Source organism: Cynara cardunculus (assembly GCF_001531365.2).
Source record: "Cynara cardunculus var. scolymus isolate 2C chromosome LG 6, CcrdV1, whole genome shotgun sequence".
Classification (NCBI taxonomy): Eukaryota; Viridiplantae; Streptophyta; class Magnoliopsida; order Asterales; family Asteraceae; genus Cynara; species Cynara cardunculus.
The window spans coordinates 2356933-2380035 of NC_037533.1; the positions used below are offsets into that span (position 1 = coordinate 2356933).

General features: G+C 34.8%; 2 protein-coding genes across 2 annotated transcripts in view; both read left to right on the forward strand.

Annotated features, from left to right (window-relative positions):
* The first annotated feature begins 391 nt into the window (after nt 1-391).
* On the forward strand, nt 392-7849 carry LOC112514343 (transcription factor VIP1). The gene is made up of 4 exons (XM_025120764.1): nt 392-973; nt 1290-1422; nt 7192-7276; nt 7453-7849. Exons 1-4 carry the CDS (start codon nt 399-401, stop codon nt 7683-7685), a joined length of 1026 nt encoding a protein of 341 aa, XP_024976532.1. The 5' UTR covers nt 392-398; the 3' UTR covers nt 7686-7849.
* Nucleotides 7850-19647: 11798 nt separating this feature from the next.
* The window catches only part of LOC112514747 (serine/threonine-protein kinase STY46-like), a 33462-nt gene continuing 30006 nt past the window's right edge, over nt 19648-23103 (forward strand). The window contains exons 1-2 of the mRNA XM_025121350.1: nt 19648-20183; nt 21017-21131. Of these exons, the coding sequence (XP_024977118.1) occupies nt 20002-20183; nt 21017-21131 (297 nt within the window). The 5' untranslated portion in view covers nt 19648-20001. The remainder of the gene's footprint in view (nt 20184-21016; nt 21132-23103) is intronic.

The window sequence follows — 23103 nt, forward strand, 5'->3', positions numbered from 1 at the left end:
TGAACGGGTTTAAGAGTTTTAAGAGTTTAAGAGTTTTTAAAAGTTTTAGCCAAATGCATTATAATATAGTATAGATATAGATAAGGAAAAAGTAAGAAAGAAAAGGAGAGGACATAAGAGAGAGAAAAAAAAAACTTTTCAAATTTTTAGGCTATTTAATGTTATTTATAGGTTTTTTATTGACTTTTTTAATAGGTGAGCTGTTAAATAACAACCTCTTTTATAAGAAGAAAAGTCAATGCACTAAAAGTGTAAATTAACATATAATGAAGGGACTAAATTTACAATTTCTCAAACTTCAATTAGGAAAATGACATATATACCCCTACATCAACATCGGAAAACACGCGCCCTCTTTTTTCTCTTCTGCCGCTGCCAAGCCTGGCTACTTGTGCCTTATGGACCCAAAGTTCGCCGGAAGGCCAATCGCCGTCGCCTCCTCCTATTACGGAGGTGGCCGGATGGACATCGAGCAGATGCCTGAAACTCCTAATCGTGGGGCCCGCCACCGCCGAGCGCAGTCGGAGACGTTCTTCCGGTTGCCGGACGAAGACATACTTCTAGATGATGTTGTTGCCGATTTTAACTTCGCCAACATCGATTTACCTTCTCTGTCATCCGACGCTCCTATCCCAACAACCACCGGGGATTCCTCGTCTAAGTCGGAGGGAGAGTCCTCCGATGTCAACGCTGCTAAATCGACGGCAAGTAGGCCGCTTAGCACCTCTAGCCATATCAGGAGTCTGTCGGTGGACGCTGATTTCTTCGATGGTTTAGGGTTGAACTCCGCCGCTGAGTCGGAGAAGTTTAGTGGTGGTGGGTATCGCCATAGACATAGCAATTCCATGGATGGGTCTGCTGCGTCGTCGTTTGAAGGGGATTCGATGTCGATGATGCTGGATAATTCAAAGAAGGCACTTGCACCTGATAAACTAGCTGAACTCGCTTTAATTGACCCCAAGAGAGCTAAAAGGTTTTGATTATTTTCCTTGAATTTTTGTGGTTTCTTGTTCAATTGGGCGTTCTGTCTTGGGGGAACTTTCTGTTTTAAATAAGCATAATTGAGTTGTTTCTTCGTGAATTGGAGTATATTTATGCTATATAAAGATGCCTAGATATGATTGCTGGTGTTTTCACCAATAGTTTACTAAAGATCTTATGTTTCTTAGCATTCTATGGTATTCTTATGCTGCTGAAGCTTAATTTCATATATATTGGTGAATTTTGTTATGTTCGCACAATTTTGTGAAAGTAAAACTACATAAACTTTGGTTTGTCATTGTTTGTAGGATTCTTGCAAATAGACAGTCGGCTGCCAGATCGAAAGAGAGGAAAATTCGGTACACTGGTGAGTTGGAGAGGAAAGTGCAGACCCTTCAAAACGAGGCAACAACGTTGTCAACCCAAGTCACAATGCTGCAGGTAAATGTCATAATTTTTCTTAGATCTTTGCAGGATGCATGTTTGCGTATGCATTGGATAAATGAATATGCTTGTAAAAACTATTTCTATCTTTATTTAATGATTCTGATGTTTTTTCATGCGAAGTCTATCAAATGTCCAAACATACTAGAGTCTCATTTCCTATTCATACCTATAGTGCATCGAGTCCATTTTCTCTAGTTCTTAGTGATGTATGGGGTCCTTCAAAAATCCTGTCAATTTCTAATAGAAGATTTATTTCATTCATTGATAATCATACTCGAGTTTGTTGGATTTATCTTTTACATGACAAAGATGAAGTTGTTAGTATCTTTGAAAAGTTCCATTCGATGATCTTTACACAATATGATGCAAAGATCAAAATTCTTCAAACAGACAACAACATCGAGTATTTCAATTCAGCCATGTCTATATTACCACAAGACATGGTATTATATACCAAAGCTCGTGCGTTGATACCCCTCAACAGAAAATGGCGTTTCCGACCGTCACTTGATGAAGGTAGCATGATCGTTACTCTCTCAAAGTCATACACCCAAACCTTTTTGGGGTGGTGCAATTCTAACAGCGTGCTATCTCATTAATTGGTTGCCTTCACGCCAGGTTTTTTAAGAAAAAGAATGAGAAAAGAATAAAAGCTTTTTAGAGCATTGATACCATAAAAACTTTAGAGAAGTAGGAAGAATATTATTTCCTACTATATGTTGATTATAGTATAAGGAACTATATATACAAGTAGAAGTTAGGAGATAGACTACAACTACAACTCCTAACAATATGGGATAAGCATTTATCTACAAACATTTTCTTATTAAAGTCTATCTATAACTCCCCGTTATCCATATCCGATTACTATTCTAGTGATTGTATCATATGCCAACATGTTACTTTGTAGTTTTTGGTGTTGCATCTACGCCAACAAATGGTAACTAGGTGTTGCTATTTGACCTTGGGGTCTAATCAGAGCTTTGAACATATAAGAAGAGACATATGATGTTAATGATTGTGAGAGGAAATTTGTAGGGAGGGGTTCAAATAGCATACAGAGTGGGTGGTTTAACTCACCGATCATCTCTTAGAATCTGAGTACCAAACTTATTAATTCCTTTATTTTTTGGTCTCGGGATCTTCACTTTTGATTTCTCTTTATTTTTCAGATTCTTTCAAACCTTTTGGCAATGTTTCTAGAACTCTCGAGTCACAACTTTTTCGCACACGTTTTTTTGCAAGGGAGGGTGTTAATGGAGACATCCACCCTACTATTTGTTTGGGATAGAGAAGTTTGTGTACATCTCACTCTTGATGTACTCTACAATCAATAGTAATAAATTGTGGAGATACATTTGTATTCAATCCCTCAAAATCATATGCTTGCAAGGGTTTCTGGCTCTTTGAGAGGCTGAAGCTCTCTCAGGCTCACACCAAACAAACTTTACTAATCTGATAACCTTTTGTCACTCCACTCTTACCTATTTAACAAACTATTCATTGCTACTCTTCCCTTTTTGCCCCTATAAAACATAATACCCTAAATAACCACATAACCCCTACACCTCCCTCTTATCTTATGTTATTACAATATTAGTATAACTACTACCCATCGTATCATTCGTAGCTGATAGTAGGAATGGCAACGGGACGGGTATTGGTATTGCCGTCCTCGAAACCGATAACGAAAACCATCCCCGTAATTGTCTCGATCCCCGTCGGGGATATAAGATCCAAAATCCCCAGAAGGTCCCCGCAATCTCATTGATCCCCATTGGGGACCCGTCTAGGGTAAAAAGCCTCTTTCCCCGTTGGTTTCCCCATTCACCGTTGGTTATACTCGAACCCGAAACCAAAATTGACTTGAAAAAATAACAAAATGTTAATTTTCACAACTAGAAGTAAATTACACTTGTGTGTTTAAACAAGCAATTGTAAATGTGTCAAACATAATCAAACCAATTACAAACAATGTCTTAGATTACAATATAAAAGTAGATAGAAGTTCAAATATCATCCAACTAACATTAAGATTTCACAATTTGACAAATAAACCAGATTTTTTCGTGAGGCTTATTTGGGGTTTGAGGTGAAGTGGATAAAAAACCTTTTAAATTTTAATGTTAGTATTTTTCTTTTGATGATATTATATATATATAAATTAATATACACACACACACATATCAGGCTAGGCCAGGCCGATGATTACCGTCCCCGATCCCTACCCCTTCCTGATAACAAGTCCCCGAACCCGGCTTGGAAATTTCGGTTTTCGGTTTTCACCATCGTTTTCGGTTTTTTTGCCATCCCTAGCTGATAGCCTTCCAGGGTATAACAATACCCGCTCCCAACTCTTATCTTGTCCTCAAGGTGGATAGAAATGAAACATAGATTGATTCTTAACTTGCTCATCTAGCAATTTCTGCTCATTAATTTACACCAAACTTGGCATTGGACTGCTAAAGCAACATTGATTCCATAACTTCCGAACAAAACTATCCTTAAAAGAGTCTTCGGTATTTTGGGGCCGAATGTTGATAAATCTCCACTAACACGACCTCTGTTATCCATGTTCAAAAGCTCATTCTTTGGGGACCTTAGACCTTTTTAATGTTGGACCCGAGCCACGCTTGATTGTGTCTCGCTTACACTTCTCATTTCTAATAATCATTTTCCACATTGTTATGGTTAGCGGAACTTTCAGGTGGTGGTTGTTGCTACTGGTCCTTCCTTGTTCTATCTGGATTGTGTTTGAAGTATTGTTCTCCATGTTCAAAGGTCGTCATCCACTGTCGTCACCAAGTGTAGCAACATACACAACCTCTTTTTTACGGTTCTTTCTAGATAGACTAGCAGTTTCTTAGTCGAACCCTTTACCCTTCACGTCTTTAGGTTGTCATCTTTAGTATAAGTGCAATCTAGTATCTTGTGATCTTCAATAAAGTGAGACCTGTATCTCTTCTTTTGGTTTCCCTCGCCAAGGAAGAAGAATCTAATGATTTCACTAATTCTGTGAGAAAACCAGTTTGTTAGAGCTGGGGCAGAGAAGCAATCAACAGAATGGGTCCCTGTTGTTCACAAGTGAAGGCACTGAACGGATCAAGATCTCGTAAATTCATTGTCTTTCTTGATTCAAATCAGAAAGAACTTCTTTCGCTATGAAGGCTGAAGGCTCTAGTGGGCGTACTGTTTTACCTGTCCAAGCATKGCAAGCAAATGGTTTTTGAAAAGCGCTAGAAGTCGTGGTCGGGCTATTAGATGATTGATTTCTCTCTTGTTTGGTACGCTTGTTCCATGTGACCTTGTACCTCTATGCATGACATCTTTAAGCATTTCTCTTTCTACTTGAGCTGTGGCAGTTGTATTATACAATCCAGCCTGTAACACTTTGGAATCAATGCCCATCTTCTTTGCCCACTCCAGTGTCACCTCTTCGACTGAGCCAAATTGACCAATACAACCCTTACTTCCTTTTCTGACCAATACAATGTGCTCGATCCTCTGCTTGTTGGTCCCTCCCTTTGGGGATTCTGGTCACTGTTAAATATAATCACAACCATCTATAAATTGAGACCAAGACCTTCTGCACATGTGCTTAAATGAACATTAAGAAAGGAGAGTCTAGAGCATTAAACTACTTCAGCAAGGTGCCCTCTTCTTCTTCTTTCTTCTTCAGGTAGTATACTTTCTGCCATTGTGACAAATCACATTTTACTATGACTTGTGTTGTCTGTGGAACACACTTCTCCCCCCATCTTTCTTTCTTCTCAAAATAAATGGTCTTATAAATTGGTGTAGGCAAAGGATGAACAACATCACCATCTTTTAGAGAAACATCACTTCCATATGCAAGTGGTGCATTGAATTGCTCCTCAAACCTATAAGTCTGAATTACATCCTCGATTTTTGCAGCATCATCAAACCTATAAGCCTGAATTGCTATACCAATACATTCTTCTTGATTGAAATCAGTTGTACCACTAATACCATGATTAAATGCCACCTCAGTGAAATTGCCCAACATTTCTGTTGATCTACGAGCATAGAATGTAACCACCATTCGAGATACAAACCCTTTGGTTGTTGCAATTGTCTCCTTCAAATGGACATCCCCACAACAGTAACTGTATTCTAACTACATTATGAAAATCAGGCAAATGATCAAATTGAAATGGTTTTCTTTTATGGATTTCCTAGTTTCTACTAGGAATAAAACGAAATGGTCAGAAGAAAACAATGATACTGATAAGCGCCTTGTACCCAACATTGCCAACAATGGGTGGTTTGGGGGGTGGGGGGTGGTTCCTAATGGACATTGCCTAACTAGCCTCTAGGCAGTCCAACCCTTCCAATTGCGTCTTTTTCCCTAAAATTCCCACTATCGATTTAATAAACTCCACCTCATATTTCTCTTCAAAATGAACTTTCTTAGCAACTTCTTCCATGTTTTTCCCACTATGAATTTCCAAGAAATTTTTTACTAATTCCTTTTTCTTCCTTATAAGTCTTCCCTGGAAAGAATATTTCATTGCATACATATCTAAACCCTGAAACTCGCCTCAACTGCTATTCTTGTCACAAGCTCCTAAACTCATTTGTCTCCTTTCTTATTGTCATCGTCCCCTGAATCAGAAACACAATATAGTCCTTCCCGTTCGTAGTCATCCTTGGCCTCCTGTTCCCAACCTTCCTTGATGTCATTGTTTTAAAAAACGGTTGAGGCGCACCTCAATGAGGCGGCCAAAAACCGTTTATGAGGTGCCGTCTCTCCCTACTTCAATGGGTCTTACGCCTTTTATGGGTGGGGCACTGTTTGAGTCGGTGTGGCGGTGAGGCAAGGCAGAGGCGGTACGCCAGGGGCTTGTGGGTGTATCTTATATTTAAATGTGAGTGTATCTTATCATTATTTCAATATATAGTGGGGCATGTTATCATTATTTAAATGGATAGTGGGTGTATTATCACTATTTAACTATATTATTGATGTATCTTATCTTTGTTCAAATAGATCTTAATATTTTAATTTCATAAACAGAAAGATGGCTTCTTTTTAAGAACTCCACGTATCCTTTATATATAGCTGGGCTTTAGAATTTTTTTCATATGTTGTCAGATGATATATAGTTGTTCCACCAAATAACAATATCGGTGTGAAAACCTCCATTAAGGGATGTGCTTTCAGTTTGCCTTTTAAAGTGTTTAGAGAAGTCAAGGGATGACGAGCTAGGGGGTTGATTTTTATTTGCAATATCGGGGTGTAAACTCACTATTCCTCTCTCATCTCTTCTATTCCAGCATTGTGCATCATCTTCTACTCTTCTATATCATCTCTTCACAGCATCTCTTCCAACATCTTTTGCTCGTCACTCTTCTATTCACTTGCTTTTCTGTTTATTTTCCATCTTCAGTGTATATATTATGTTCTCTGTACTTACTTACATTTATATGTAACTGTAATTATTACATGAATTGCTATACTACCGCTATCGCATTAACCATTATATCAAATCATGGTCCTGAACGCAGTTTTAGATATTGACTGTTGTAACAGCATAGTTTTAAATAAAGTAATTATGTGTGAGGGGTTGATTGGTAGGACTTGGAGTTTGGGAACAGGTGATTTAAATTCTAATGCAATCGGTAACGTTACTTAATATTGTCCAGAAAGGTATATATGCGGTCGATCCTCCTTTTTAATAGGTAGAAAGGACAAGAAAGCTGTGAGGAATTTCTAAGACGATTATTTCTATTGTGATGCAGAGGGACACGAGTGGCTTAACTTCTGAGAACAAGGAACTCAAGTTGCGGTTACAGGCGATGGAACAACAGGCAAAGCTCAGAGATGGTAAGCCTTTTAATGTTGATTTTAGTGTAATTTATTCATTTTAAGTCGAAGAGATTTTGGGGCCATTTACCAATTGGGTAAGCGCTTATCTGGTGTCATTTACCTTATTTAAGTCGAGATTGTCTTTTTTAGGGTAATATAGTTAAATTGCTAATTTATCTTCATTAATTCGACAGCTTTGAATGAAACCCTGAGAGCAGAAGTGCAGCGGCTTAAAATCGAGACCGGTCAAATGCTGCCACTTAATGGGATGAACTACAAAAGATCATTGCCATCACCTCAATATTCTTCACACCCACAAACGTTTCATCATTTTGGCAACCAGAACACACAGCAACAGCAACAGCAACAGCAGATTCGAACGCCTAATAACCACCAGCCGAAACCTACCTTCATGGACTTCAATTAACAGGTATTTCATTGTAACAAAAAGAGGGTCATTTTGTGAAATGGGAGTGTAGGTGGTAAGTAATATGTAGATAAAAAAAGGATAGCAATGAGTGAAGATTGTTAAGATACAGCAACTGAGGTTCAAAAGGTTTGACTATCAGAAGTCAATGTGAAGTTTGTTTCAAAAGTATAACATTCCATGCTAACCGAATTGGATATTGTTTGCTTTGTCCATGCTTGGGCTTACGGTTTTAGTGTCTGATAGGAGAGGTATTAGTTCCCCTCCACAATCGATGTGGGATCTCATAATCCACCTCCCTTAGGGAGCTCAGTGTCCTTGTTGCACACCAGTGTTCCCTGTCTTTGATATCATTCATAGCATCCCTGACTAACTGTACCAGATATTGCCCGTTTTGTCCACATATGGATGTGTTTTAAAACCTCGAGTTCATGTAGACGATTCTTAATGAAGAGATGAATGAAGATGTGTCTTCTTTGTAAGCCTTTGTTTCGAGCTAATATGATCCGTTGACAAGGGAAGTGTAGATCATTTGGCTGAAACTGGTGCTTTTTTGTAACAAAATTCGGCCGGTGATGTTTGTTTGGTATTCTTGCCAATCTACCAAGTAGAAATAAGGGTGAATATTGGTCTATGTAATCAAGGTTCTAAACGTTGCAAGACATGTCATGATGGTAAGGTAAAGCCAGAGTGAGACCATTTAGGCATGCCTTATGACGTTAATTCTATATATTTATATATATAGGGTTGGGTTCCGGTGAGAATCATAAGAAGAAATCTTCACTCTTGGATCAATCATAATTGAATGTTAATAACGAGGTGCACCGAGATGCATCGGATTAATTCTCTTTTAAAGCACACTTCGTGAGTGGACATGAGATTAAAAGTGATCAAGGGTCTATATCTCTCCTTACATGTTCCACCATAACTTTCATTTTAACATGATTCTTTGCCTATATGTAGGGGGTATATATAGGGTTGAGTTCCGGTGAGAAGTGTAGGAATGGATCTCCACCCTTGGATGCACATTAAGATGAGATGCAGTGTATCAGGCGTGATTCATTGGTGGGTTTGAGATTAAAGGTGATCAATGGTCCAGATTCTTTTTAACGCTTCTCATCTTAACTTTCCTTCTCAAATGATCATTTGCCTATATATACATTTGCATATATGTAATTACATATAACCCAAATCTGATTAGGAACCCGTAACAGTACACAACGTTTCATATGTCCCTATTCAAGATGAATAATATAACCCAAAATTGATTATGAACACGATGTTTCACACGTTCCTATTCAAGATGAATAATAAGTTCATATTTCTGATGAATATGTCATATGTTACATTATGGTGGTTCTTGAGTTCCTAATCAATAATAGGTTCCTAACGAACCTGCCCTTGTATATATGATTTCTACTTTTATTCTAATCTAAGACCACATGCAAATAGGTTATATACAAAACCTAAAAAGTAACAAACTAAAGAGGGTTAAAAAAATCAAATAACTCAATAGTCTGATATCAAAAAACCTTCAATGGACCATGACGTCACGAGAGTTGACGTGATGTCAAAGACGAGTGTTGTGCCACGATAGTTGCCATGGCCCGTGATGTTGGTCATGGTAGTGTGCCCTTCAAAACACTAGTTCTAAGCATTTGGTTGTTAACCATGCCAACATGATCTTGGAGGTAACCAAATCTTTTGTTATGTCTACTTTTTCCAACAGTCGACGACTCTAATTGTTATCAGTTTAACGAGATTCCAGGTTATTTGGCCAACTATACACGACTATTTGGTAGTGGCCTAATGATATATAGAAAGTGGTTTGATACGAGGATTTGAAATGAGATGTAGCGAGATGCACCAGATCAATCCTCATGAATTGTGTTTGATACGATGATTGATCTGATACATCAAGGATTGAGATCCATTTTTATACTTCTCATTAACTCTATTTCTCATCGGAATCCAACCCTTTAAATAAAACCCTTACTATTTCAATGTTCACACATATCAACCTCTTTAATTTTACATGTGACCCAGAAGGAAGTTCGTACCATGGTATTGTTACGAAAAAGTGGACACGACGTTTTGTTAATATTTTATAAATAGAAATAATTCAAATAGGTCCATAATCATTGTTAAATAGCAAAGGTATTTTTTTTATTAACCTGGATATCCAACTCGCTATGCGAGCCGACTAATCTCAGGGAGACCACTTGCTTTACAGATAGCCCGGAGTCACCGTATTTGAACCTCCGTGGCCACAAGGGGATTTTTATTCCTCCTTGGATTTGAACTTGAGATCTCCTGGTACTCTTGACCTTTGGAGCCAAGCTCAAACCAATCAGGCACCACCCTTGTGGTTAAATATTGTGACCAATTTCGATTTTAATTTGCCAATTTTAATGACATTTATTAAGGGTGTATAGAAAACCGTCAACCCATGAAACCAGTCAAACCCTATCATCAAAACATCATCCATCAATTAAGAGTGTTGAAATTTGGTTAGGCCTAACTCAATCCGTCCAATTTGTCAATCCATCAATTAATCAACGGACCTTATCATAACAGTTCAAATAAAAACTAAAAAAATCAACAGACCTTATCACAACAATTCAAATAAAAACTACATCACCTGTAATCCAATAATATTTATGGGTTGAACTAATGATATTACGCATGTAGATAGAAAAAAGGGAAAGTAAACAAGCTACCTTCATGGAAAATTATCTGAGCCTGAGTCATCGGAATTCACGTTACATTATGTTCCTATTTTCAAGATATTCGCAGCCACAATCTTGATCAGGATGTTCTCAATTGAGTCGTACAAACATCTATCAGTATATACATTATAATAATCAAATTACAAAAGCCTATCAAGAGAGCAAGCCCATGGAGCACAATGATCATCTTACACCAAACAGAAAATATGAATAATGAAAAAAAAAGACTGGAATCTTAATTCAACACTAGTATCTGGATAACTATACCTTCAAAAGGCTATAAGAACAAGCAAATCATGCAAGTATACATGCTTACAAGTATCGTCCAAAGCAAGTAATAATGGTAAGTAATATCAGATATTTGTTCCATAGAGATTTAATATGCAAATAAAGTCACAAAAGTTAACTTTAAAGTGAGATTTCAGAAAAGTTTTTTTGGAAGCAATAAAGCTTCAGAGAGAAAATATCTTTGCGAGAGTTGGTAACCAAATATTGAAATATAACAATAATTAAAAGATAGTATGGATGCAAGATTGGGTTGGATTTCAGCAACAAAGTGTAGTGAATATTGCTACATAAATAATGCTTTACAATACTACTGGATTGAATGGTCTTCCAAGGAAGTGTAGATTAGACCATATGTTGGAAGTGCACTTGGTGATGCATCAATCTTAAACTAATACGGATTTTGTCTTTCTTTCCATATAGTTTTGCAACCCATAAGATTATTACGAATCTTTGTAGCCTCTATACAGGCCCGTTCCTGACATTTTTTAGGCCCTGGGCGAACGTAAAAGCAGAGCCCACGGCAAGAAACAAGGCTTTTAGCAACGAGTTTTGTCGTCGCTAAAAGTCCATTTATCATTAGAAAAAGTTATAACAACATGTTGTCGCTATAACTTGTGGCGGAAACATGTCGCTAAAAAGTGAATCGTCAATGCTCACTTTTTTTGTAGTGACCCTCGGTAAGTACGAAAAAAAATTCAATAAATATTTTTCATTAGTATAAAATTGAGTACAAGAAATTTTAATAATTTACCGAGGAAAGAAATCTTATTTATCTTTATCATATATATATATATATATATATATATATATATATATACTCTTATATATATAAGAGTACTTAAATTTACATACTTCTTATTAGGTAATTTGAAACCAAGAGTATATAAACTATGTTGATAATTTTTTTATAAAAAGTAAGAATTTTTTTAGTTTATAACAAGAAATGTGTGTTATTTTGATACAAAAAGAGAAATTCGTGTGAATGAGGTAATCGTGAGGGTCAATGAGAGATCAATAATAAAGAAGATTATCAAGGTTTTCTAGACAAGTAAACAAATGAGAATCACTAAAAATATGAAAGAAAAGATGATCCATTGAGATTCAATAAGAATAAATAATGAATTAAACATATAAAATGTAAGCTCAACAAAAGATTGTTTGAGCACTTAAATAGAAGCTTGTTGTGTAGTGGAATCCCAATGAAAGATACATAAGTCAAATAGTTGATGATAATATTTAAATTTTATTTTCCTTCTTTTTTTGCTCAATCAAAATAAGATGTTAAGAATAAAAAGTTTATAAAACATGACATTATAAGAGACATTAGTAAAAAAAATTATTTATTAATCATAAAACCATGAAACATATCATAAATTATAAGAACAATAAATTGATTGTCAAATAATAATAAAATATTTTATGTAGAAGCAAAAATAGATAATAATAGTCAACAAAAACAATTAGAACAACATAACCAAATAGCAATAGTCAATAGAAACAGAAATTGATAAAAATATATAGCAATAACAAGCACATGATTTTAACGTTGAATAGTTGAAGCACGAAAACAATCAAGCACATAGAGATAGCAATAGTTAATATCATTAGACCTTTTTGGTGATAAAAAAAATTAGAGAGTCAATAATAAACAATAACATATAATGAATAATAATTAATTTTTTTTTATTTTCTTCTCCAACATAATTAGTTGATATATTTTTGGACACTTATTATCTACTAATTTTTTTGCCCCTTATTCTATACTACAATTTTTTGGGTTTTTTTTAATTTATTAAATTATTTTAGACTACTATTGTATTTAAAAGAAAATTTTTGGGCCCCTGATATTTTTGGGCCCTGGGCGTGCGCTCGTGTCGCCCTCCCCCAGGGATGGCCCTGCCTCTATAACACACATAGTAAAAATATTTGTATTGTCTTAATTTTAAGTACAACTCATTTGAATAAAATAACATGTGTCAATTTGTCAAAGATTATCAGATGAAATATTAATACAATTTGTGAATAACGAAATAAATTGCTATTAGCAAAGCAATCATCGATTAACATTTGACGACTTAGCGTAATCTCACAACCTTCACTTACACCTATAATAAGGTATTTAGCCTAGCATGACTGAATGTAAGTATTTAAAAATAAATGATATAAATGGAAATGACGTAAAAATAAATTCTGCACAAAAAGTAAAGAGAAATCTGGAAAGGTTGTTGTAGCAACTGACAGTGACGAAGAACATTTAAAAGTACTTGCAAAATTTTAACAACTCACTTTCCACATTTGCATATAAACATGTATTTCATATATTAAGAAATACAATAACACAACTTCGGTCCCAACGGTACAAGAAATTATAATACAAAATTTACAACTCAAAAATTCCAAAATACATTCTTGTACATCACTTGTATAAATAAGAAGCATTCCAAAAATTCATCAGATAACAAGCTGATCTTCATAGAGCAGTTAATCACAATAGGAAAATAATCACATTTTCCTCATTCTCTTATCCCTGCACACAGCCTAACCTGCAATGCATATTTTTAAAACATAAAATGAGAGTTAAAACATGAGGTCTAATAATAAATCTTTTTTCTTTGCAATTACAGGGTGAAGATCACCAAAACTTGTTATAAAAATCACAATTGAACATCCAAATACTTTGATAAAATATAACTCCAATGTTACGACAAACTATAAGTTATAAATACGTTTCTTACCACAAATGATATATGACCACTCGGGTCTTTCACACTGAGTCCGATAACAACCCCTCATCGGACCAAGCATAAGAATATACATATATACAACAGATCTGTTTATAACTCTTAACATGAAAACCAGTATTTTTAACAGCAGTTAATATTCAAATTCAAAGACTACTTGTAAGAACTCTCCTTATGCAAAGAATTTGAAGATGAATCAACCACATAAATCAGCTTCCAATTTGATCACTTTTTCAACTTCGCAACTTAGCACAGATGATGACTCACACACAACTTCCTCTCTTAACAAACTTTCCAAAAATGGCAAAACTCATTCCCTTTCAAAAACTTACTCTTTTTATACCTTTCCAAACAAAGGCACTGAAGGTTTATTAATAAACCCCCCCCCCCCCTTTCTCTTCACATCACATGCATGCATATACACATATGTAGATATTCACATATACAAATCCATGCATGCACATACAAATGCACATATACATGCATGCTTCATGAATTAACAAATAATCCCGCAACCAACATCTCAAATATTTTCAAATAATTACCTCCAATTATAATCGGAACCCGGTTATCACAAAAATGACATTAAAAAATAACAAGGACTCAAAGCTTAGATGAATCTTTGTTCCTGATGACAAAGTAATATTGTTCAAAGTGTTACAAACAAACAAATGATTACCCCCATATATATACAAGCAAGAGGGAATCAAAAGTACTAGTGGTAATAACCAATGGACAAAAGAAAAGATGCCTTAGTACACAAGATGCTTAAGTACAAAATTTTAAGGTATCTTTGCAGTGACATCTTCTATCTACATCGCCTACTATTAGTAATAGATGATGTCATCCGTCAAAACTTGACTTTTCAACATATTCAACGAGATTGAGCCAATTATGCCAATATCCAGAGTCCAGTGCTGCAGCAACATACACATCTGCTACAACAATGCTTATGTCAGCATTTTATTCACAAAATACACAAAACAGTACCATTACCGCATCCTAACTCCCATGAATTTGAAACCATAAAGTTAGACTAAAAGTCTCAATATAGGATTAAGAAAAGTGTAAAATGAAGTGAAATAAAGTTATAATTAGGTGCTAAAGTGTATGCTTTTACACACTTATCAAACACATTCACAAAATCACAAGCAAAAAAACCAATACCATGAGTTCCTTTCTCTTTAGATGAATTGCAAACCTCCTTCTCTAGCAGACACAAGTCAAGAATGAACAAAACTCCTCTTATTCCTTTCACAATTACATGATGAGAGTACACTGCGAAGTTAAATATAGAGAAACAAACATATAGAGAATAGAGAAGGTGTAATTGAAGTACCAAAGCAAATAAAAGTGAGTTTCGCTCATCATTCGTCAAGTCTAAAATGTTGGTTTTGCTTAAATTTTTCTGCACTTTTCAAGTTTTGTATTATGCTGGGCCATTATCCGAATGTTTGATATCTGAACGAGGATGAATTGGAAGAGGTAATACAAAGAAAAAATCCATCTGTAATTTTGAATAGCCTATAAACCCGTAACACCATATGCAATTAAATTAACAAAATACAAACATTTATTTACCAAATGTCGAGACAACGAGCAGAAGTTGATTCTAAGGATGGAGGATCAACCATGATGAAATAGTGGAATCCCTTTTCGTCCTTTGGTCGGACTAAACGAATTTCATCCATCGTATCATGGATGTCGATTGGATTACAGATTCCAAATGATGGAGAGAATCCATAAGTTGAAAGCAATTAAAGACAGGGGGACAGTAGCTACAGTTGATGCTTTGTAGGGGGGTGTGTGTGTATATATATATATATATATATATATATATATATATATATATATATATATATATAGAGAGAGAGAGAGAGAGAGAGATGGAACTTGGAAGAGTAAAATAGAGAAAGAAATTATGAACAGTTAATATCTTAAGAAAAATTAGTGGAGAAATTTTTGGGGGAGTGGATAAACTTTTGAAGCGGAGGTGGTGGGATCGTACCTTGTAAGTTATACCAAAGAAATTTGAGGAGCTTGGAGGAGTTGGGTTTAGACAGTAAAAATTTAAGGAGCTTAATTTTTTTATGTGCATTGGATGGTTGTAAATCTTAACAAGAATAATGATATCTTTTAAATTTCAACATGTAACTACTATTAATGCTTATTTATATAGTATTAGTAATAGTGTAAAATGAAAAATTAAATAAATAAATATATGGTATAAGACATAACTTTTAAAAATAGTTGACTAAGTATTTATGATATTTAATAATAAGGTTAAGTCCAAAAATAGTTGATATTTGGCTCATTTTTAAGGTATTGATGAGATGATTATAATGACATAATTTATAATAAAAAAATATTTTTAATGTCTTTTAGTTCATATATGATTATTTATGTTAATATGATAAAAATGTAAAATAAAAAATGAAAAAGTAAGTATATCAAATAAATTAAATAACTAATTATAAGAGTATAAAGTGTAATTTATAAATTAAAAATAATTTCATCTTGATATTATCTTGGGACGTATGGATCATGGTGTGGGAAGTTGGTTTTCATATAGCTTAACGAAGTTGAACACAATATATAAAATCTTGTACATTTGAAATTTCAAGATAACTGCAATCTTGGAAGTCATATAAGCTCCTCTAAAACTTGTACATCTCCCATAAAAATGAATAGTTTTTAAAATTTCAAGAATAACCATAACTCTTTTTTTTAAATATAATATAGATACTATAGATAAAGGTGTAAAATAAAAAAAAATGAAAAATTTAAGATATTAAAAATAATACATTATATATTTATGTTATTTAATAATATGTTTGAATCCCAAAATATTCAGTATTGAGTTTATCTTAAAGGTATTGATGAAACGATTATAATGGTATACTTTGTAAAAAAAAGAACGTATTTTTTAATGTATTTTATGTATGTTAATATGATAAATGTGTAAAATAAAAAATGAGAAAAAGAAGAGATATAAAATAAATTAAATAACTAATTAAAAGGGGATGAAATGTAACTTGAAAATATAAAAAAAATCTTATTTTTAATTATCTTATTGAACTTGAGAGATTGTGAATCTTTTAAACTTGTACATGATGCACCAAAATTTGTACCTCCTAAAAATTCAACAATAATGTGTTTTTTTTTGGGGTAAGTACTATATTATAAGTTTAATGTACACACTTTAAAACTTCACAACCTCTTACATTTTCCATATTAATTAATTATTTTTTACTTTTAAACATTTTTAATTTCTAAATTACACTTGAATGTTGCATATGTATTCAAGTAGCTTATAGAGATTGACATTTATCGTAAAAATCCTGCTTGAAAAAAATAGTTGATATTGATTTTGATTGATTCAAAAAAGCAGTCGGTACAAAACACTTTTGATTGCTATTGTGAAAAACTCATTTGCTCGAAAATTCACCGAAAGCCAAGAACCTCGATTATCTGGTTGAGTTGGTGAAAGAAGGGAAACTTAAACCCGTAATAGACTCGCCAAAGAGGTCACGTCAAGAGCATCATGTTCTTATATATACATACAAGCCTGTTTTAAACTTACTTTTTAGCTATTGTACAACTGTTATTTTTATTTTTTATTTTTATAAAGAGAGCTATATAAGTAATATTTTTCCATAGAAAAATATTTTAGGTGAGTTGATTCCCATTTTATAAAAAAAATATTAACATGTTTAAATTCAAAAGCATGCATTTAAGTATTTACTGTAAATATCAAGATTTATCGAGAGACACTTTTTTGGCATGTTCTCGTCATTTGATATAATGTTAGCATCTGAGAAAGCCATTAAAACGAATTCCTCTAATGATGAATCACAAACTTCAGCTTCAAAATCATAGTAGCAACTAAAAATAAAATTCTCAACTTCTATTCTATTCGACAATTAAAAAACTTTAACATTAATCGCTGATTTTTTTAACGAGAGGCGTTTAGACTTGATTGCTTGCACCATGATTAGTTTCAAGAGTCTTGGAAAAATTAGTGACTATGAGAAAGATCCCCATAACAACATCGACTATTAATTGTTTTCATACAATGAAACATGTTTTTCATAACCTTAGCACCAATTTGCTTTTTATTCTTTCTCACATTCTACATAAAAAAAATGTCAAATGGATCCATATATATGTTTTATTTCATAAAACCTATTTGTACCAGGTGTTTTTGCTTACATCTATTCATAATTTGCACTCAACTATATTGTACAGACATAGAACTAGCATCGTGACACTGCTAAATGGAAGACTTTTAGTTACAGACTTTTCCCTGGGAAATCCGTAGTTAAAGAGATGATTCGTCACAAAACCATCACGAAAGTTAGTGGGTAAATTGTTGGTTGGTAATTCAAATTAGTGACAGATTACCCACGTATTTTCTAGATGATCCATAATCACCGACAAAAATTCCTCTGGATGATTTTTATGGGTAAATGTCATTTGTTTTGTAGTGGAATGAACCAAAGAAGAGACAATATGAAACATAATTACCATTTTAAATTCTCAACTTTAAATCAAGATGCACACAGCTTGGCATGAATACCTCACTAGTCTTTCAAAAATGTTTAGAAACGATTCGTAAGAGCATCTCCACTGGTAAAAAGACTTGATGAAAAACTTGAGAACCATTTGATGAAAAGTTAATCATTGAAGCAATTAGGAGTGCTCAAAAACCCTGCTAACCCGATCAACCCAACCCAACCCAACGCGAAATAACTCAATTTGAAGCAATCCGATGTCTGATCAAGTTGTAGAATTTTCAAATCATAGGTATTGGGTTGACATTGAGTTACTATTATCTGAATCCAACCCAACCCAACCCAACCCAATAAATCTGATATCCTTTTTATTTCTTGATTTAATATGATCGTTGAGTTTCTATTAATATGTACATTAGAAGATATACTATCACGTATCCTCTTCATAGACACATATTTTGAATCTATTCTCCATCTTTATGTAACTCATTCATATATATGTTCAGTAACTGTGAACATATATATATATATAAATTGAGAAAATTAATTGATTGTGATATACGTAAAGTTTAAGAAGCATGATAAGTTGTATCTAATGGTTGGTGATGAAAAAGAAAGTATGAGTAAAGAAATAACATATTCAAGGTTAGAAGAATATTTTAATGTACCAAAGTTCAACCCGACCAACCTGACCAACTCGTGCGGTTTGAGTTAAGATTTTTCAAACCGCAAGCATTGGGTTGGATTGTTCAAATGTTTTCAATCCGATGAACCCAACCCATGACCACCCCCAGAAGCAATAACTTGAAGAATTGATTGACATCAAGAAGCTTGGAGGATGACAAGTGTTCGAAGATTTATCTATGTGTATTAAAAATACTAAAAAAACCTTTTGAAAGACTTGACCATTGAAGTAAGTACTTGAAAATGATTTTTGTTTCGTAGACATATGATGTGACAAATATATCAAGTATTTTAAAGACTTAAAAGCCGTTTACCAAACGCTTATTTGGGTAAACGTTTACCAAGTCACATTACCTTACGGATGAATATGGTAAGGACCAAGAATCTTACCCGGTAAGAGCAAGACAATGACCAAGAGTCTTACCCAGTAAGTGATGACGATGACTCTTACTACGTTTAGCACTTACCAGATAAATTGTTGTATGCGATGTCGTTTTTGCTGACTAAAAGCTTACCCAATAAGTAAGTGATAGTTTTGAATTTTATTGGTAAACGCTTACCAAGTAAGTATTTGATAAACGATCATTTAACCATTATGGATGTCCTACGAGTATTTACAATGAAAGGGTTTATCAACCCATCTCAAATTTAAAAACCGATTCATCAACCCATCTCGGATTGAAGAATCGGTTCATAAAAATAAGTTACTGTGATGATGGGACAAACCCCACCATATTCTATTACATGTTTTAGACGGCTAAAAAGATGAACCTGTGACACCTCCTGTCACCGTATCATTCCCCTGCAAAATGCTGACCCCTCTTTGCTTTACAAATTCCTATTGCCTTAAAATTCCTTTAACTTGAAATTACCAACTTACCCTTGGCATGGATTCATCCAATATTCCACCATTTCCCCCCTTCTGTTCTTTAAACCCACCAGTCTGAATGCCCTTTACAGTCATTTCACCCGTCAACAAACTTCACAACCCTATCCACTCCACCTCTTTCCCCCTTCTCTCTCTTCAAAAAGCCTGACTTACTTTCAAAGTTATTTCTTCAAATGGAGAAAGACCTGTAAAATTTCTTTCTTGAGGTAATGGCGGACCAAATTGCCCTTACAACTCCTGTAAAAGTACCAACCTACCACCTTACTTTCTAGATTCCGTCAACAAACCGTCAAAGATCCCCTCCGCCACCGCCACCGCCACCGCCACCGCCACCGCCAGAGCCAGAGGCTTACGTTCGTTTTTCTCCGGCGACGATATTCTTGGATCACTTTCTTTCATCATCCTTGAGATATATATGTATAGTGTTGTAAGTATGGATTAAACGTGTACATTGAAATTGTTTGTGGAGTAATGGATTTGGTTGAAGGAGTCGGTGAGAGTTCTTCACCGCCTAAGAGTTTTGGAAGTTTTAGCGCCTATGCGATAGCGAATGATGTGTATAATCGGTTAATGGAGATTGGCAACGAGGAAGCTACTGCTCATCCTGAATTTCGTGATCGATTGGAAGCTCACTTCAATAGGTTACCTGCTAGGTATATGTCGATCATCAATTTTTGTATCTTTCTGTTTTTATATATAATTTCATCTGCAGAGATTTGCTACATCTCGAGTTTTTGAGTGTGTTTATGTGCGTTTAGGCTCATTATTTTATTGAATATAATTTAGCCTGTGATATTTATTTATTTTTGGCGCATTGAATTTTTGTTTAGGTAGCTTAACAATGCAAATATGGGAAAGTGTTGCCAGTGAACTGTTTTTGGATTCTAGGGAATAGAATTTGGTGATAAATTACTTATATTGCTCTAAAGAATACTTGCGTGTAGTTTTTAACCCTTTTGTTCCACTTTAGTATGTTTTTTTTTTGATAATTTCTGTTTGATGTGGATTTCAAGCTATTTTGGGGATTGATTAATTTACTATGTGTAAAAACAGCTGCCGGTCAGCTAGTGACAATGCAGTTTTCATTATTGTATTCTCTATTTTTAGTAAAACGTATTTACACACACAGACAAATATATATAGGAACTAGTGCATTATTTTAGATCATAATGAGTCAAAGTTGCTATATAAATGTACATGAGTGCTGTCTTTGCTTTTGTTGATCGTGTTTCAACTTTCCATCTATTGATTCCTATTTTAAACCAGAATCAAAGCTAAATTATAACCAAATTTTCTGTAGTCGTGGTGTGAAAACAGTCTCAATATATTTGTCTAATTTATGAAAAAAACGTTCTCAACTTTAATTGCTAAAGTCACTTAGAAAATAGTTTTTGTCTTCCCTTAAAAATAGCACATTGGAAATTCTTATGTGTCTTCATGATTTTAAGTCTGCATTTCCATTTTCTGATGCACCTATCTGTGCCAGTTATGCACTGGATATCAACTTGGATAGAGTGGAAGACGTATTGCTACATCAGAAGCTCCTTCTCTCAGCGAAGGATCCTGAGAATCTGCCTGTTTTCCATGTCCGCTTTTTGGAGGTAATGGTTTTAGTTTGACGCTGTAGGCTACTTACTTCTTACTAATCTATGGGTGTTAGAACTGTATGTCCCTCATTTACCTTTCTAGAAAGTGGATAATCTGTTGGTGGGTCCTATAAAGGCTATGGATGATTGAGGAGTTCATAAACTATTCTTTGGGATTCCCTACATTAAGCCTTGCCTGCTTGTTTGCATCAATTATATTTTGCTAGGCATATTGTTTGAACTTGAGTAAACTTTTGCTAGAAAAGAAGCTTACCTTCAATAATTCAACTAGCTAACAAGCTAGACAGAAGCTTCTTGGGGGCCAATCAACACCTCAACAGTCGATGACGATGCTCTCAACATCTAGATGACAAAATATCAACTTCATTTATTGACATTGAAAATTTTCCTCTTTCAAGCTCATCGTTTATCAAAAGGTGGCACACTGCTCCAGAGTTGAGCTTATTGAGTTAAATTGTGTTGTCAATTCCAACTTAAGCATGCCATACTTATTTATTTTTAGCGTAAAATTTTACATTCAAGCGGGTCATAAATGACCCTTGATGACGTTGCTCGACAAGTATAATACCTATGCCCTCATCTCACAAGCTACTGACTTCCAGATAGAAGTTGGAGCTGGAGAGCCTCTGAAACAGGGGAGAGTTTCCCTCAAGGCTTTCCTCAGTAACTACTGCAACGTAAAACATATGTCGCAGGATGTAATTTATACCTCCATGCCTGTGAATACAATGCTTCAGAGGGAAGACCTAAAGAAGCTTTGTTTTGCTTAAGCGAGTGATGGAACTGTGGATCTGTGGCCTGTGGGGCACACATTCTTCAACTTCCGTCCCTTAAATTTTTTATGAGAAAGACAATGGAACCTGACCATTTAGTTGTTATGTGTATTGTAAAACCAAGATGATTATATTCAGTATCCTTGAACTTTTGTGGTAGTGCATTACCGTCTCTCTAGCTCTGGAAGCAATGATTTCATTGCCTATGAGGTAATTTCAGCTGAAACTTAAGGTGTAATCATCTGCAGAATATGAGTTTGTAGTATTGCACGGGTGCTGACATTTTTCTACTTTCATTAGGTTTAGTAGTAAGGAATGTTTGACAGAGGATGACTACTCACCTCCTTATATATAGAAGGGATTGGGGAAGTGGAAATGCTGGTGTAGAGATGTATGGTTGGTTGTATAGGAAAGTATGATGATGGAAAGATACACAAGAAGGTAAATGCGTTATACGGAGTTCTATCTGTTTGTTTGCATAAGGAAAGTAAACAGAATACCGGTGGTCCCACTGATCTATACAACATCTGTTAACAAGTGATTTATGACTTCCAACCTCATCCCAAAGGCTCCATGAATCTGAGCTATATGTCCTTGCTGATTTATTAAGATTTAATTGGCTAATCTGGTTTCTTTTTCTATCATTAGGAGTCCCACCCTCAATTAAGATAAGTGTTGGTTTGAGGTTATCTGCAGGGCTGATTGTGATCGCTATGCAAATACTTGAAAAAGCATTGCTGGTGATATAGTAGTTTAATGGTTATAGAGTATTGGTAAAAACCTAGGAACTTGGGGTCTGCAAATCTGTAATATCAGACAAGGAAAAAAGTGCAGTCTAGGTTTTCATCCTTTTCATTTGGATTGTGATTGGGCATCACACCCTGGTCTTGTTGACTGCCATGGTTGGCTATACTTACACTGCATCCATACACCCACAAAGGAAACAATTGTTTAGAAGAATTTTGTTTCTCGACGAAAAATAGAGGCTTGGTATTGGAAAAAGGTACTGTTGCTGTCTGGATACAGTTGCAAATCTATCTTCCTAATAAGAAGGAAGGGGCAAGGCAAAAGCTATCCTAACAAGTTGCTGGCTTTTTATCAGCCCTTGTGCGGTAGCCTTTTTCCCTTGATAGCAAGGGATGCATTACATGCTTGAAGGTGAAGTATTGTACTTGATGAAGTTCTTCACTATT

Excerpts from the sequence above, each read along its gene's own strand:
- LOC112514343 (XM_025120764.1), top strand. The coding sequence starts at position 399 with ATGGACCCAAAGTTCGCCGGAAGGCCAATCGCCGTCGCCTCCTCCTAT. Across the intron at positions 974-1,289 it reads GACCCCAAGAGAGCTAAAAG|GATTCTTGCAAATAGACAGT; the intron begins GTTTTGATTATT and ends CATTGTTTGTAG. Across the intron at positions 1,423-7,191 it reads CCCAAGTCACAATGCTGCAG|AGGGACACGAGTGGCTTAAC; the intron begins GTAAATGTCATA and ends ATTGTGATGCAG.